Source organism: Aptenodytes patagonicus, chromosome W (genome assembly GCF_965638725.1).
Source record: "Aptenodytes patagonicus chromosome W, bAptPat1.pri.cur, whole genome shotgun sequence".
Classification (NCBI taxonomy): domain Eukaryota; kingdom Metazoa; phylum Chordata; class Aves; order Sphenisciformes; family Spheniscidae; genus Aptenodytes; species Aptenodytes patagonicus.
Window position 1 is genome coordinate 4882341 of NC_134981.1, and position 16399 is coordinate 4898739.

The 16399-nt window shown below is 45.4% G+C and overlaps 1 protein-coding gene across 1 annotated transcript; it reads right to left on the minus strand.

The window, feature by feature from the left end:
- Positions 1–4975: 4975 nt before the first annotated feature.
- Positions 4976–16223, minus strand: LOC143172279 (HAUS augmin-like complex subunit 1). The gene is made up of 9 exons (XM_076361508.1): positions 16160–16223; positions 14531–14705; positions 13770–13905; positions 12587–12721; positions 10947–11070; positions 10087–10152; positions 8269–8340; positions 6318–6365; positions 4976–5282 (listed from the first exon to the last, which is right to left on the minus strand). The coding sequence occupies exons 1-9, from the start codon at positions 16214–16216 to the stop codon at positions 5199–5201; spliced, it is 897 nt and encodes a 298-aa protein (XP_076217623.1). The 5' UTR covers positions 16217–16223; the 3' UTR covers positions 4976–5198.
- Positions 16224–16399: the final 176 nt, after the last annotated feature.

Here is a 16399-nt window from a genome sequence, read left to right on the forward strand (position 1 = left end):
CCATTTTCCAAGCCGGGCTGCGGGCTGCCAAGCATCTGAAATCACAAATGCGCCGCTGAAACCCGGCCAAGCCCTCCCCTCGCTGCGCTCCCGCTCCTTCACAAAGTCACCCAGGCTCCGCCACAGCCACCAGCGGCGGCCGAACGCGGACCACGGGAAAGGTGCTCGGGACACCGAGGGGTTCACCCGCCCCCGAGCTACAGCCCGTGGCTCCTGGGGGAGGAAGAGAGAGAAAAATCTTTCCTTGCTGCTGGGTTTTAGCAGCCAATATTGGCTAACTAAGCAGCTGTGCTGCTTAATTAGCATTAAAGGCATCTTTAGCAAGGGACTAGAGGAAGCATTTATTAGATTAGGTCATAGTTTTGGAGTTGTTGGTTGGTGGTTTGTTTTTTTTTTTAACCAGAGATTGCACGGTGCAGGAAGGACGGTGTAATGCTGAATGACTTCAAGGCAGATGGAGGCAGCGCTGTATCCTCCCACGTAGGTGGTACCCAGCGAAGAGAGAAGGAACTGCAAGTTTTACTTTAAACACACGCTTGCTGGTAAAGCCTCTGTTTACTCGCTTGTGGGGTTTTTTTTTGCAGAAGAAATACTTCTGAATTGGAGACGCAGAAATCCTTCCAGCCTGGTACTGAATTTTTTTAATGAAGTGAGCGTATAAGAGAAGGAAAGACGTTTCTAAAGCCGCTTGAAGTTACTAACAGCGACTGCGTACTCAGACTGAAGGACTTCCTGCAGCGTGCAAGGCCGCACGGACCAGGATTACTGTTGTTTCACTGCTGACCCTGTAATTTAAAAATTCAAAGAATAGCTCGGAAATACAAAATCTTTCCCAGACCTGTAAGACCTATTCAGTACTAGATGTAATTAAAAAAAGTCTTCAGTACGCTTACAATTTGACACATCACATTTTTTGCTTATAAGTACCCAAAACAGAATTGCATACCAAGAGAATATTGGGAGTATTCTACTGGAGACGGTCCAAAATGCAACCAACTTATTTTTCAAATAACTCTTGAAACTATTTTAATATTTTTTAAAATGCTATGTATTTACAAAGTCCCATATTAATACTCTATACCTACTAAAGGATGGGTATGAACGAAAAAAAAAAAATTGAACACTTTCAGTCAAAGGAAGATTGAAAAGCAACCACAATGATATGTTTGCAACAGAGTATTTCTATAGCGCTAGCTGAAATATATAGCCAAAAGAGATTCCATCCACACCTTTTGATCCAATGCGTTCTGAGTAAATAGATACATATTTCAGCTCAGTAGCCTTAATTTTGCCCCACGTATTTTGTATTTCTCTAGCATTTTATTTTTATACTCTGGTTTTCGTACATAAATGTTTTCTTTTAAATAAATCCCTATCCCCTAGCTAATTTGGGGATGAATTCTAATTTTTTTCCTATAGCGATTACTGTTTTGCATATTGGCCTGGTAAGAACAGTATGGCACTTTGTGGTTAAACGCATACGAGTTTACACTTGAGGTTGACCACTGGTTTTCACGTCTAGTGCATAATTTTAATTCCTTTTTTTTTTTTCCCAGGTGGAATGTGGATCCTCACATTTTCCAGGAGGAGGAATTGAGCGCACGGTGATAAAGCGTGCACATCTTTTGCACTTTGTCCGTAAAACCAAGGGATCTGCAGCTCAGCCCGGCTCCCGCCCCGCAGCGTCCCGCACTGTGGGCAGCTGCCCCAGCGCTGCCGGAGCCCCACGCAAAGCTCCCAGCGAGCACAACTGCTCTCAGCTTGCAGGTGTTAATAGACAGGTGTCTCCAAAAATCAGGCTGGGAGTTCAGAGCAGAGCAGCTGATGTAATCTGAAGTGAGGCTGGAGCAGCGGAGGCCTCTCCAGGCATTCGTGTCATTCTCAGCTGGGTGATTATTTCACAGTATACAACAGCCGAGGGGTCCAGCTGGCAGCCTCCCTCCAGGCTGCCGCACAGCTCCTCGCCACCCGCTGTGACCTCCCTGGAAACACTCAACAGCTGCCAGGGCAGAGGGTGAAGCCCAAAATCAAACATTTTCTCAGCCGAGCACTCAGGCTGGCGTGCGCCTGTCTCGGCAGGACCTCTGCGAGGCGTTCCTGCGCCGGCATCCCATCCCTGCTCTGGAAAAGCTGGACCGCCCCAAAATACCAACAGCAAGGAAGGACGTCTCCACGTGCCCCGCAAGGCACTCTGCCCACACAAACGCATAACCGAAGAGCTGAAAAGTCTTACCGACAGTCCACTGGCTGCATAAATCTCCCTGATTTGACTTTCCTCCTTTCCATCAAAAGCCGAACTGTCCGACCTGACAACTGGCCGCTGATTTACGGTGCATGTGCTGCAGATGGCTCAGCCGTGGCACACAGCTCGAATGCAGCTGCTGGGTATTTATTTTTTTTTTTCCCTTGCGTTTCCAATCCTAGGAAGCAGCACGTGGCTATCTTTGGACAGCTCTTGAGTCAGAGTCTGGCCCTGCCGCTGTCTGTATCCGGGCTTTCTGCCAACGAAGGGGACACGGCACATGCTGTGAAATAGCAGCAGCTGGGGAGCGGTGCAGCTGCCCTGCGGGTGCAGGGGGAGAACACCCCCCAGGTTTCACAGCTGGTGCAGTTATTATGTGACGAAGTGGTGCTAAGGGAGCCCCACAGTCCCGGGAAATCCTCCCAAGCCTCGAGCCGTGGTTAGACGTGTGCGATAAAAAGCCTTCATCTAACGTTAGCTGAGTAAGTCTTGAGGCTCCCATAGAAAAGCAGGGCTGGTAGCATCCTCAAGCACTCAGCTAATCCATCTTCGTATCCCAAAGCATGATCAACACTCCCTCGCATTATAAACACTTAGGCAAAGCATTTCTGATCTGCTCTTAAAAGCCTCCAGTAATTAAGATTTCTTAATGGTCAGGCCATGACCTCCAGTGCCTTACAATGGCTTTCTTGTTAAATCGTCCTCTGATGTCTACCCAGCTATACATTCTGATGCCTTTCAAGACTATGACTTCTTTCCCCTTCCACAAGGGGAAAGATCAGACTATGCTCTTGCTCTTTCCAGATTCTTGCCTTCTTCCGGCGGTTTTTTCTTTGGTAAGCAGTAGCTGTACCTGTAGCCACCCCTGCACTACGATGCCTGCCCTAGATTTCACATCAGTTACCTCTGAGGTAATTTCCCCTTAGCCAGTCTAGCCCACGTGTACAAAAGATGGCTTGTCCACTCGCTTTTGCCATCTGGATTTCTAGCCCAGAAGGAACTGAAGATAAATAGCCATGAAACTAAGGCAACTAACCCTTTCCTAACGTCTCGATTTAAAAACCTGAAACTAAACAGCAGCTCCCTCCGGCGTATGAAAGATGAGGCCGAAGATTCCCACGAGCAGTGGCCCTCTGAACATCCTCCAGTTCTTCCCCATCCCAGTGAAGGAAACGAGGTGAGGAAGGTCACAAGGTGAGGAGGCTGCGGCACTTCACCGACACCAGCGTCATTCTGAGCCTGCAGCTTCTTAGAAATCAGAGCTACGCCCTAAGCATAATCAGATACAGACCTCATGATCCTATCGCTTCAAGGGGGGACATGAAGCAATAGAAAGAATCTCTCTTCCTGCAGATCAGTGAAATCAATTTCTGCAGTGAAGTAACAGCTCCTGGGGACAGGCACACCATGCTAAATCATTACCATAATCTTTTGCAACTCCAATTGCAAACAGATGTAGCTGCCAATTCTCACCGAGAGCACCGCTGCCATTTAGTCTGGATGTTGCCCAGTACAAACGGGCCCTAGTCCATGCTTGATGCTCTTAGGTGCTGCCGCTATTTCTAGATTTTGATTTTTCCCCATCCGCAGGAGATTTTCAGATTTTCGGCTTTAGTACAAAACAACTTTTAAAAGCTGGGGTGTTTAAGGCTGGTGTGGTGGCGGCATGGGAATAAGACGAGGGCTCTGGGGATCCTTTTGGAAGATGGCATTTGAGGTAGAACTGGAAAGGACGGTCTAGCTTCAAAATGATCACATCCCACAGTGGTTCTGCAAAAATATTCGTGCATTTTCAGACCTAGAAAGGTCTTACCATAAAGCTCTTTTTTGTTTTTAAAGCTATCGCTTCACTATCCATAAAGCTATTTATCTACTTCCATTTGCTTAGCTCTATTTATAATGTAAGGAGAAACAACAAGTAGCCAACAGTAGACTGGTATCCCTCAAAGCCCTGAACATGGGCAAACCTTACAGGTTAGTGCCGTGGGCTTCCATTTTCTCAGATGGCAACGAAACGACAGAAACTCAGGAGGTTGATGCCGCTACATCTCACCTCAGCTCCTACCTGTGTGAGCAGCACAATTTGCTGATCTGCGAGGCCAATACTATGACCCATGTGAAACAAGTTTCCACGAAGGTAGACAGCCATCACACCCACAAGGAAATCCCCTTTGTGGGCTGTCTCAGATGCTGCAGGGTTTTAGAAGGCAATGGGAACTACTGTTCTGAGCCCTAGATCGCCATTTCCTTATGGTTCACTTTGACTAACACATCAAACCCCTGCTGAAGACGTTAAGGAGAAAGTCAACTGTTCGCTTCCGTTTAAAGAAAATGCTCAAACTAAGCAGCAGGCACAAGTGTAGAACTCATCTTCACAAACTCGGTAAACATCAGATGTGCTACGGGGGGGGGGGGGGGGGGGGGGAAATTACGTGTCCCCAACCCTGAAATGACAAGAGAAAACAAAACAAGGGAGCAAAAGCCAATGATCTAGTAGATGTAAAGAGAGTCTGTCATCACCGTTCTTGCACCACCAAAGAAAGGACTCCAGGAAAAAGCACAGTCCAGAGCCTTGACAGGGAAAAAGACGACGACCAGACTCCCTGATCAGTTCAATTCTAAGTGGTAATGGTCAACCAAATCCTGACGGGGACCTCTCCTGGTGCAGGTGCCATCTGGAGACCAGTTACAGGTGTGTATCACATATGGAAAAAGAACTGATAAAGAAAACAGTAAGTTTGGGGGTTATTTTATGAAAAATAGGTGATGTTTACAAATGCAAGGCTACATGAACCCCTAAAAATGAGCATGCCTGCTGGAAGGTCACAAGTGTGCCATCCAACAGCAAGAAGAGTAAGGCAGAAAGCTGCAGAAGTACAGTAAGAATTCCAAAAGGCTTTACTAGTGCAAATAAATAGACAACAGAAAAGAAATCTTCTTCCGTGGGCAGGCCACTTCAGGTGAACCGGAGTTTGCTGGACTCTGGCATGTCAAGAGTCAGCATATCGATCTCCTTTGAGAACTCTGCCTCCAAGGCATTCTAGCGGGAGAGAAAGCCAAGAGGAATCAGTGACCATGAAACAGTTTTCTTACATTCTTGTTAGACAAACATACCTACAATGATCAAACCGTGGGATATTATTAGCACTGATTAACCCAAGTATCGAACAACTGGAAGGTCTCACTACTGCAAACGGCAGCAGTCTCTGTCGACAGCTACAGAGGAATCTCCAAATGAAGGGCTAAACAAGCTCAGTTGCCTTTATGCTGTGCCCCAACGTGATATTAGACACCTTCAAGCTGAACAGGTATGCTCCAGAGGCGACCTGATAAAAGCCCCAGGCTGGTAAGGTGAGCCTCTATTTCTGAATCAAAAACAAGTGGCTTGCCAACCTGAGCAGTCCCATCTGAAACTGTACAAAACACTCTCAAATGACTGTGATTTTTGATCACAGCTTTAAGGCTTATCACTGAATACCTTGTGCTTTATCTATGAGCAAGCAGACAGTAGCCCAAAGAAATAAAGACAGGTTTTATGCTCAAACGTGGCCCGGCTCACTCAGGAAAGCTTCATATGAACTTTCCAAACAGCTTTATATTAATGTTTCCCAACAACCACACCTGCAGATTACACAAGCGTGGATGAAACGGGCATGATGTTTTACAGGGGAAGGTCCCCGTTGCAGTCTACAAGGCAGCTGTTAAATAAAAGATGGGCCCTAGAGCCCTCCGAGAGCTCGGGAGCAGCAAGGAAGGTTGTGAGACCAATAAGCTGCAACACAGCCGAGTGAATAAACATTCTGACAGGTGAAGCAGACAAAATCCAGAGGGATCTGGATACCTAATCCCCACTGATACGATTATGCCCAACTGCCTTTGTAGCTTAGATACCATTCCTCCACCAATTCCTCCTACCAACATGCATGGCTTCTGCCTTACCAGAGCAAAACTTCCCTCTAGAGATCATTAAGACTACAATCCGAGGTAGATAAATCCACAACCAATTAATACATATAGCTTGTTTTGGCATGACAGCAACTCATTTAAATCTCTGTGAAAGATAAAAAACTCTTACCAGTTCTCGTTTTACTTCTTCAATCTTCACTCGTGCAAGGGAAGGATTCTAATGAGAGAAAACGGCATAAAAATCAGTATTTCAGCTGGAAACACAGAGTCCCTGCATCATTGCAAGAGTCTAATGATGTGCTGCAGAGGAATTCAGGGATAATGAAATCAGTTTTGTGTACACCCTTCACATGTAAAAGGTACTGACATTAAAAGCCTAGTATCAGTTTGGTTTGGGCAATCACATATTTTTCAGAAGTCTGGTATGGCCTAAAGTCTAAAAAAAACCCCATTTTTAGCAATTTTCCAAACCTATCAACCAAGGAACTGGATTTTGAACACGTCCGTGCATGAATTTTCCAAAGCACAATAAGCTTGCAAGGATAAACTTTCCTCCCCCCTTCTGCCTGCACCAGACGCGAGGCATCGGGGCTCTCTCCCTGACAGCAAGAGGGGAGGGAGGGGGGAACTGGAGAACCTAATCCAATTTGAACATCCTGTTTCGCTTGAGGAAAGGAGGCAGCTGCCTCTTGGAGTAAGATGGATTTAAAAGAGAAGCAGTCCCACCCTCTCCCTTCATCTTTTACTTCTAGGAGGGAGACAGCAGTAGTTGTATGAGGGAGATGTGTTGAGGGGCAGGAACTCGATGGAGGGGCTAAGGAGGTGAGGGGAGGAGTGTGGCCCAGCAGACAGGTCCCTACCCTAGTTCATAATACAAGGGACGTGATGAATCGCAGAGTTTCTGTGTGATTTTGGACAAGTCTCATTGTTTCTCTGGACCTCTATGCCCCATTTGTAAGAACTGGAATAAATCTTTTTCACCTCTTACATGGAAAGGTCTGAGGTTAGCTCTGTTAAAGGCTGTGGCGTGCTCAGGTGAGGAGGTAACAGGGGCCACATCAAGTAACTCAAATACAACGCTGTAAACTAGACAGTCACAATTGTATTTAATAAAACCAAACCCCATTCAACTATTCGCTCCAGTTTTTGCTACTTCTCCCCTGAATGACAAAGAAAAGTCCTTAATACTTATCTGCAAAAGCAATGGCAATCTTCCAAAGGAGACTGGAAATACCTGGGTTTAGTGGTCCCAAATATTACAGGTGGGGATGTACAGATGTCGCACAAAGCCAAGGCCACCTGTTTCATGGACTAAAGCCCTGTTTACCCATGACTTCTTTAAGCCGCTATAAAGTTGTTCACAAAATTACCCTTAACTGAAACAGTCTTTTGTAACAAGCTTTCGAATTTAAAATCTTTTTTACAACAGATGCTTCACACGGCAGTCTGATAGTAACTCCTAGCACAGGGACCAATAGTGACAATAGCCAAAATATAAAATGAAGAAAAGATACACAGACAGGGGCTTTCAGAACTGCAATTTAGTCACCTAAATGAGAAACCTACGTTTTCAGAGAGCTGAATACCCAGCACCCTCAAGAGAAATCAAAGAAAATGATGGAGCAGCCAGTACTCACACAAGCTAGAGTACCTGTTTAGGGGACAACGCCTACATTTGGCTATTTCTTCATAATCGTTAAAATCTTGCTCGGAGCTCCAACCTCTGCACAATGTGCTGCGTCTACCATATTGACAGCCTGATGACGTCTATAGCTAATATATCGGTAAGTCTCAAAAAATTTGTTATACTAAGGAATTATATTTTCTTCCACATTTCTTTGTCTAATTTCTAGCTAAGTCACCTTGATACTGAGCTCACCCAGCAAATCTGTGCATTTTGTTAGAACAAAGTTTGCCTGGTAAGCAAACTTTAATTTCTTGGCTTTGATTAATGGATAGATAGCCTTCTGTTTAAGTAAAGTCTTCTGTTTACAGCATTAATAGCCCTGTAGGACATCTACCTGTCCACTGAAACCATCACAACAATACCCTTCACATTCTGAAGTCCATTAAAATTAATCTGATGGCAAATACAATAGAACAGGGGAAAAAATAATTACAGGAGTTAAATCTAGGTAGGACTCCAGTTTCTTCTTCAAAGGCACAATTTCTTCCTGCAGTGCAGCCAGTTGCTGTGAACAAAGCAAAGCAGATTATATTCTTTAGTCTTACTTGTAGAAGTGATATAAATCCGTGAAATAGATCCACAATTATCTACAGCATTTCAGAATTCATAGGTGTTGGTGGGAGCTTTCATGATCCTTCTTAAAACCCATGAAAAACTAAAGATCTGCTATTCATTATCAGTCAAACCCAGTTCAAATCTTACACAGAGGTATCAATTAATTTTTCTTTGTTCTGAAGACATCTTCAGATATACTTTTCTTACAGTATAACCGCCTGATCTCACCTCCCTGAAAGGAGCGGGGATTTCAAATGAGAATCCACCAGAGGACTTTCACTGTCAACCTTGCTGTAGGCCAGAGAGAGAACTGAGCCCCAAGGAAGGGGATACATTCTCATGCCTATGGCTTCTGTGTGAAAACAGTTTTGCACATGCAGCAGCAAAAAGACTCCCCTTACACTTGCACTGCCTTGTTTATTCTGTTAGTAAGGGGAAATAATGTCTCTTTGGGGCTGAAAATTGAGCGCCCTCCACAGCCCTCAACTCTTTTCAAATAATCAACTTAAAGTAAAAAAATGCACTCCAAAGATAAAATCATTTGCGCTGCCCAATTCACTGAGCTCTTGGCAGAGCAGATACAGAAATGTCAGGGAGTCAGACCTGCCCTTACGCTCAGGTTCTAGAAGACGACAAGTCTAGAACGTTGCCTATGACTTTTTTGTATGTAGAATTCCAACACAAATTGTTTTTGGTTAGTACTCTTCTGAAACACTGTGCAATGTAAACATTGCCACCCAGTGCTGGTTCATGAGAATGACAACATAAATCAGGAACCACATTTTCATTGTTCAACCTAACTAGCATGCAGGAAAAGCTAGCAAAGAAATGGGGAGAAAGTCAAAGTTCTCATTACAGTAATAGCAAATAATATTAAAGTGTGCTGAGTGCAGATAGAACACCACCAATTACATGTTACATGTGTACAAATGCTTCAGCACAAAGCTGGGGAATCTATAGCTAGTAACTCAAATGTGCTTTTTCCTTTAACAAATTATCCTGCTGGGCTTACAGTACAGCTGAAAAAAGTTATATTTAAAGACACAAGGAAAAAAAAGCACACAGTGGTTCAGAATTTGGGTTTCACTTGACCTCCTCCCCTTGCTCTGAAGTGTTTGAAAGCCGGTTTCTTTCACACAAACTAGAAAGAATGACCCAGGTGATTCTATCAAGTACTTGCAATACACAGGTAGCCACATAACAGGATATAGTCCACAGAACATCCATTCTACAACACAGATCACAGAGGAGGCAGATCACAGGCTGCCAATTCTCCTTCAGTGGCAGGGAACTTATTTCATAGAAATTCTCTAGTAGGCTACATTCCTAATTACAAAGGCAGAAAGAGAAGAGAGGGAAAAACAAAAGGCAACAAAAAAATAAAGATTCCAATTGTTCCCCTCAATCAGTCCAGAAGGAAAGCTTCTTCCCGAGTCCAAAACAAGCCCACATCTAACCCTGAAGAAAAGGTACCACTGCAGCACCCATAGATGCTTCTCAGTTTCTAGGAGAGACAAACCCATCCAGCATACCCCAGTTCAGAGGTATCTGTCTACGGGATTTTTATTTGTGCTTCTTTTCACCATTAATATTTGTTCTGGTAACCAAATGGCAAACTACATCTCCTGAAACCACCCAACAAACAAGCCTGGTCTGTAGCACCGTAGAAACGTCCATCTTGTACCAAAAGACCTACCTCAGACAGGCTCACGAGCGACTCGTGTGTCAGCGATTGGTTCAACCCCGTGGCAGCAAGCTGCTCCTACAAACAGGAAAGAGTTTGTTCATAACTGACCACAAAATATAACAGGGAGGGGAAAGATTTTACCATTTCCTTGGGTTTTGATCTAAACAGGCAAACAAGAACACAGTTTGTCAACAACAGAAACGTGTGCTATTTGAACCGCAGCTATAGCTGGTATATGAAATCAGTTGCTACTAAAATTTGTATCAAGAATAACAAGTCTTTCCAGAAAACTACTGGGAGAAGAGCACATGGCAAGGCTGGGAAGAGGCTTCTCAGTAAAATGTCATCAACTCTAATACAATGTTTTCCAGCTCGTATTTGTCAAGGTATCGGACAGCATCCAAATGTTAAATGAAGCATTCGCATGTCCATCATGTAGGAAACGTGAAGGAGAAGACAGTACAACTTCTGCCTTCTGTGTTTAATCATTCATTAATTTCAAAAAATGGCTATATTCAGAGTTATGACACACAATTTACCTCAGCGAATCAGCTGCTCTACTGGTAGCTGTGTGTATACTCTTATATGACAGTACCTCACAGTAAGCACAAGGTGGTCTGAGCTAATACAGTTCTCGGTGAACGAAGAGAAAGTGTCCTTGCATTTATCATAGGATGTCCCAGGGAGGGACCATGAATATAGCAGGAACAACTGACGTGCAGTAACATGTTGTCCTGTTAGCCCAAGAGTCCTCAGTCCTGGAGTTTAGGAAGCTCCTGGGATGTCTCCGTAACTACAATTTTGGGCCCGACTGACCATGACTGTGCCATCCTGTCACAACGTCTTGTTAGAAAATTCCTTCCATCTACCTCAGCAGCCTTGATCCTGATTTTTAAATCCTCAGATTTATCTTTCAGGAACTTCAAGTTCTGGGATTGGCTGTCAGCTTTGGCCTTTTCTACTTCCAGACGTTCCTCTGTTTTTTTAAGATCCCTTAAAAAAAAAAACCAAAAAGAAACCAACTTTTACATCCAAAGAGATACCAGTATACAAATACTGCTTAATTATTGTCCTGGTTTCAGCTGGGATAGAGTTAATTTTCCTCCTAGTAGCTGGCACAGTGCTGTGTTTTGGATTTAGGATGAGAACAATGTTGATAACACACCGATGTTTTAGTTGTTGCTGAGCAGTGCTTTCACTAGTCAAGGGCTTTTTAGTTTCCCATGCTCTACTGACTGAGCAGGCTGGAGGTGCACAAGAAGCTGGGAGGGGGCACAGCCAAACTGGCCAAAGGGACGTTCCATACCATGGGACGTCATGCCCAGTACATAAACTGGGGAAAGCTGGCCGGGGGGGCCGCTGCTCGGGGACTGGCTGGGCATCGGTCGGCGGGTGGTGAGCAATTGCATCGTGCATCACTTGCTTTGTATACTCTTTTATCATTATTATTATTACTATTTTACTTTATTCCAATTATTAAACTGTTCTTATCTCAACCCACGAGTTTTCTCACTTTTACTCTTCCGATTCTCTCCCCCATCCCACTGGGGGCAGGGAGGAGAATGAGCGAGCGGCTGGGTGGTGCTCAGTTGCTGGCTGGGGTTAAAGCATGACAACTACAAATGCTCAAGCTAAACCCTGTAATACAACCAACACAAGAAGGGAGAGAACGGAGAAAAACCCGCGTTTCCCTGTGAGATTTCCCAGTGGAAACATCCGCAGCTGTTACATCCAGAGTCCCAAAGGCCAGGGAAAAAAAAAGGCCAAGGGGAAAGCCGTCTGCATAAAGGCAAAGAGAAATAGTCTTCTGCATAGTTCCCTAATTCAGTTAGGGACCTGTTATGCAAGCTAAACTTATGATCACAGAGAGGGGCCACGGCAAACCTGCACAAAGCACACAGGGCTGGTATCTTTGCTACAAGCAGCGCCGCAATTACTACTTTAAAAGACAAAAACCAGAAAATAATTAGACTGGAAGGGGGCTGTGGAGATCATCTGGGCCAATCGCCACTCAAGGCAGGGGTTGATCCTGCTATGCTTGGCAAAGCACTTCAGGTTGCATCCTCCAGGGAGTGGACTTGATACCGATTTTTTTTTTTCTTCTTTTAAGTCTCCCGCACACTGGTTAAAGGAAATTCTTACCTGGGAATGGATTTTGTTTTGCCTGGCTCCTTCACTCTTGACTACAGAGCCTGTGCTAAATGTGGTAAGAAAATCAGGTTTGCCTTCAACCTCAGACAAAGCCAACCGGTGGAAGATGCCAGCCTGAAAACTGCTTGTAGACCATTTTTGGTTTAAAATAATGGGTTTGATGGTACCCCAAATCCCTTCTGATTGCTGAGCGTGTCCATAGCACATGGCTTTTGATAGACACTCCCAAATATTGTGAATTAGATGTGTCAAAACCCTGAAAATTCAGTTATCCTTATTAGTTATCACAACCAATGTTCCACATCGCAGGGATCAGCAGTATTGCTCACATCTTTCCCTTTTCTCATGCATTACTCACCCCTCTAACTGCTTTTCCAGCATCAGCGCTGCCGTTAATTTTTTCCTAATGTTGGTCAATTCCAATTCCATTTCTCTGTTTTTTGATTCTGTTGCATACAGCTCCGAAGTCATATCATTGATGGCACAGAAGAAGCTGGTGAAAAGAGAGCTTCAGTGGGAATGCTCAGGAGTCAGCTCTTCTGAAACTCAGAATTATTACTATTTTTCTCCACACTTTCCACAAATGACTTTTTTTTTTTTCTCCTTGTTCTCATATTATGATACATCAGATAACTGCCAGCTATTTTAGAGTAAGAAAGTAAAATAAGTCACTAAGGGTATTTGCTTCCCTTAACTAACACAGATTTCATCTGGAAGGGGAAATGGCCCAGCAATCTCAGTAGGAGGAAGCGAATAAGACCTGGCACTCTAGTGAATATGACCACTGGGTTTGGCATGATCAGATGCTCCGCTCCTGGCTTGCCAAATTGCCTTTGAGAGAAACTGCATTCAGTCCCTGAAAATGCACATCCCTGAGACATGCCCAGCAGCATTTCAGTCTCTTCCCAAATGGTTCAAAGCTGCTTGCCCCTCCAGCTCAGGAGAAGCGCTGTAAGAGCCAAGCTCCTGAACATCATACAAAAATTGGATAGGCAGATTTTGGCCCTTCCTTACTGCCAGCACTCAGCACAAACCTGCTGTGTTATGGGTCAAAGCCAGGCTAGGGAGGGGGGCCCAGGAAGAGCAGACTAACAGCTGCCATTTCTCTGTGGCTGAGCTAAGGAAATCTCCTTACATTGAGGGCAGGTAAGAGAGGGAAGAAAGAGGAGCTGAGACAAAGACCAGTTACCATTCCCCAGTCCTTGCCTAAGCAGTATGAAGCCTGCTCTAGGCTTGTGCTACCTGGCACGACAGTCTGAGTGGCAGCATCCTGCAGCCACTGACCACAAAAGCAGGGGCAAAAGAGGGATTTAACTGTGGTTGAGGCACCTCTCAGGCTTCAGAGGCTTCCTTTGCTGGGATAAGCAAGAGTTTGAGCTTTGTGCTCAGTTCCCACGTCCTCCAAAGCTGCCCGAGGGGTGCAAAAGAAGCTGGACAAGTAAGATTCCTGGTGTGAAAGTCAAGTTTGAAACTGTTGAATTGAAAAACCAGAGGGCAAACAGCACAGACTATGACTCCTGATGCACACTGGGAATAATTACCTGGCAAGAGAAGTGTCCTTCGTTTCAAGTGTCATTGCGCTGTTTACCAGGACATTGAGGTAGCTGGTGCCTTCGCTGGACAGACTGGATAGGGAAAGATCTAGGCTTTCTGCGAGAAGGCCCTGTAGATAGTTGGCTGGAAAACAAATACAACCCAAAATAGTGATTTTTTTATATTATTGTTCTTTTAAGGCCTAGATGGGACTCTCTCTTTTAATATGTGTGTTAAAAATGTATTATCGTCCCCTGAACCACTCACTTGCTCCAAAAACACCACATTATCAAACACTCACTCTGGACAGCTGGAGCATAACTTAATCACCTCACTGTTGTTTCAGATTCCTCAGGCGCTTTCCTTAACAGTGGATTAGCACCAGCTCAGACTCTTAAATCAGCTGTAGGGTTGCTGCCTATCCAGCCAATATTTCAATGTTGTGCTACTCAGCCCAGCAGGCTAGGAGGTTTTAGCAATTAATCTGCTTGTCCGTATTTACAGCCTGCTCAAGATGGCTTAAAAAATTGCTCTTGACCAACCTTATGTCACCGTAAATTTTGCTGAAAGGAAGGCATGGGATGCATTGTAGTAAAAGCTGTACCAGAACAAAAGCTGAGTTCATTCCAATTATATATATATTCATTTATTTATTTACATATAGAGATATATTTATTTATTTGTTTGTAAGATTTTAACAAAGACAATCTTTGGGGTCACTAAGAAAAACTAACTTTGATGGAACTGAGAACTGGAGCTTCAAACTCACCTTCTGCTTCATATTCTGCTGCCTTCTGCTTCATGTCCTCTATCAGCAAAGAAACATCCCTGTCTCTGGCTTCATTGCATTCTACAAGCTCATACAAGATATCAACTGTCCTTGCATTCACTTCGTACTGTGGGATAGGCTGATTCCCATATATTTTCTTTAGCCATAAAGTAACCTGCCAGAGAAGGGAAAAAAAGAGTAAACGGTCAAGTGAAACGACAGAATATAGCTAACAGATGTGAGAAATGTGAAGTGCTGCAAGGTCTGCGTTCCTGAGGAATAACTCCTACTGCAGCAGTCGAGGCATGGGTGGAAAAACAGGAGACAACTTCCTTTGTCTCTTCTTCAAACACCCTCGGTAGTTTAGAAAACCATTTCCCTTTTAGTCTCCCTCATTTCACTGGACACCTGCTTATCTCCAAGTGATAAAATTTATCTTTTTATTCACGTGACCTGTTTGCTACAGGCACAATAATGATCCAACAGATGTTAAATGGGTATTTGGGCAGCTGGTAAAAACTGCACTGAAGCAGCGTGGGATAAAACTGCCCAAACCATTATCGTTGGGAACAGTCTCTATGAGCTAACAGGGGAGAAAGAGTTACTACAATGTGCAGGCACAAGCCCTGCAGAGCATGATTTCTACCACTGAAAAGAAGGTCAGAAATGGGAGAGAGACCAACACAGTGCTCTCACAGATTAGATTATGACTGTTCGTAATTGAACACATGGAAGTTCAACACTGAGGAGACATAAATTCTTGTCTAAGGCTATCTAAGGAACCTGATCATGGAAAAGGACCCAGCCTTGTAACTTGAAAAGACATTTCTTTCTAGCACGTCCTTCTTTATGCTTCTACCATACCAGCATCTCAGCTACATACACTGTACACAGCAAACATCACCCTGAACTATGCCGGGGAGAAAACCATCAAGCCCTTAGAAGCAAACAGCACTAGCTATATGTAGAAGAAAACTCCAATACTGCAAAAATGCCAGGTTCACAATCAAAGGATGAATTGCATCTTTCTGCCACCTTCTGTAGGGACAATGATTTGAAATGCAAAAACTTCAGGCACCCAAGATCTTCATAACCTGGCATCTTAAACCAGCTGCGGGTTAAGGGTCAGTGAGCTCAGGCTGTTACCTAGTAGGTAGCAGAGGATAAAGTGGGTGAACACAGACTTTACTGCTGCAAAACCCACCCAGCGACCACGTCTTGCCCGTCCCCCCAACGTTTAAAGGGGCAAGAAAACGACGGGGGCTCGTTTCTCCTCCCGAACCGCGCACGTCTGAGCGCCAGCCAGGCAGAGCGACGACTGCCAGGGCCCAGCAAAACCCTCAGCGCGACCGCTCGGGTGCCTCGCCTTTAAGGCCTGAAAGAGACGCTCTCGGGAGAGCGGGACGAGGGCTCCGATAACGCACCGGGGCCGGCTCCGCGCACGGTACCTTCCCCGGCGCCCGCAGCCCGCCCCGGGGGGCACGGCACCCGGCCCGCCCGGCGCGCCCCACCATGGCCCGGGCCAGGCCGGCGGGGAGGAGCCCCCGGCGGGGGTGAGGGGCAGCCGGAGGATGGGGCCACCTCCACAAACCCCGCGCCGTGAGAGCCCCGGCCCGGCCCCACCATTACCCGCTGGAGCTTCTCCTCCATAGCGGCCTCCGCCGCCTGCGAGCCTCCCGCCTCCATCCCGGCTTCCCCCGCGCGCAGCCGCCGCACCGCGGGGCCTGCTGGGACTTGTAGTTCGGCGGGGGGGGGGGGGAGGAGGTGGTGTCTGGGGTGCGGCGCTCGCACCCAGCCCAGCAGGACCCAGTTTCCTAGTTTAAAATTCTTGAAACACAGAGAAAATAATTAATAAAGCAGCTCAGCCCA

Excerpts from the sequence above, each read along its gene's own strand:
- LOC143172279 (XM_076361508.1), bottom strand. The coding sequence starts at position 16,216 with ATGGAGGCGGGAGGCTCGCAGGCGGCGGAGGCCGCTATGGAGGAGAAG. Across the intron at positions 11,071-12,586 it reads CTGGAAAAGCAGTTAGAGGG|GGATCTTAAAAAAACAGAGG; the intron begins GTGAGTAATGCA and ends TTTTTTTTTAAG. Across the intron at positions 5,283-6,317 it reads AAGAAGTAAAACGAGAACTG|AATGCCTTGGAGGCAGAGTT; the intron begins GTAAGAGTTTTT and ends CTCTCCCGCTAG.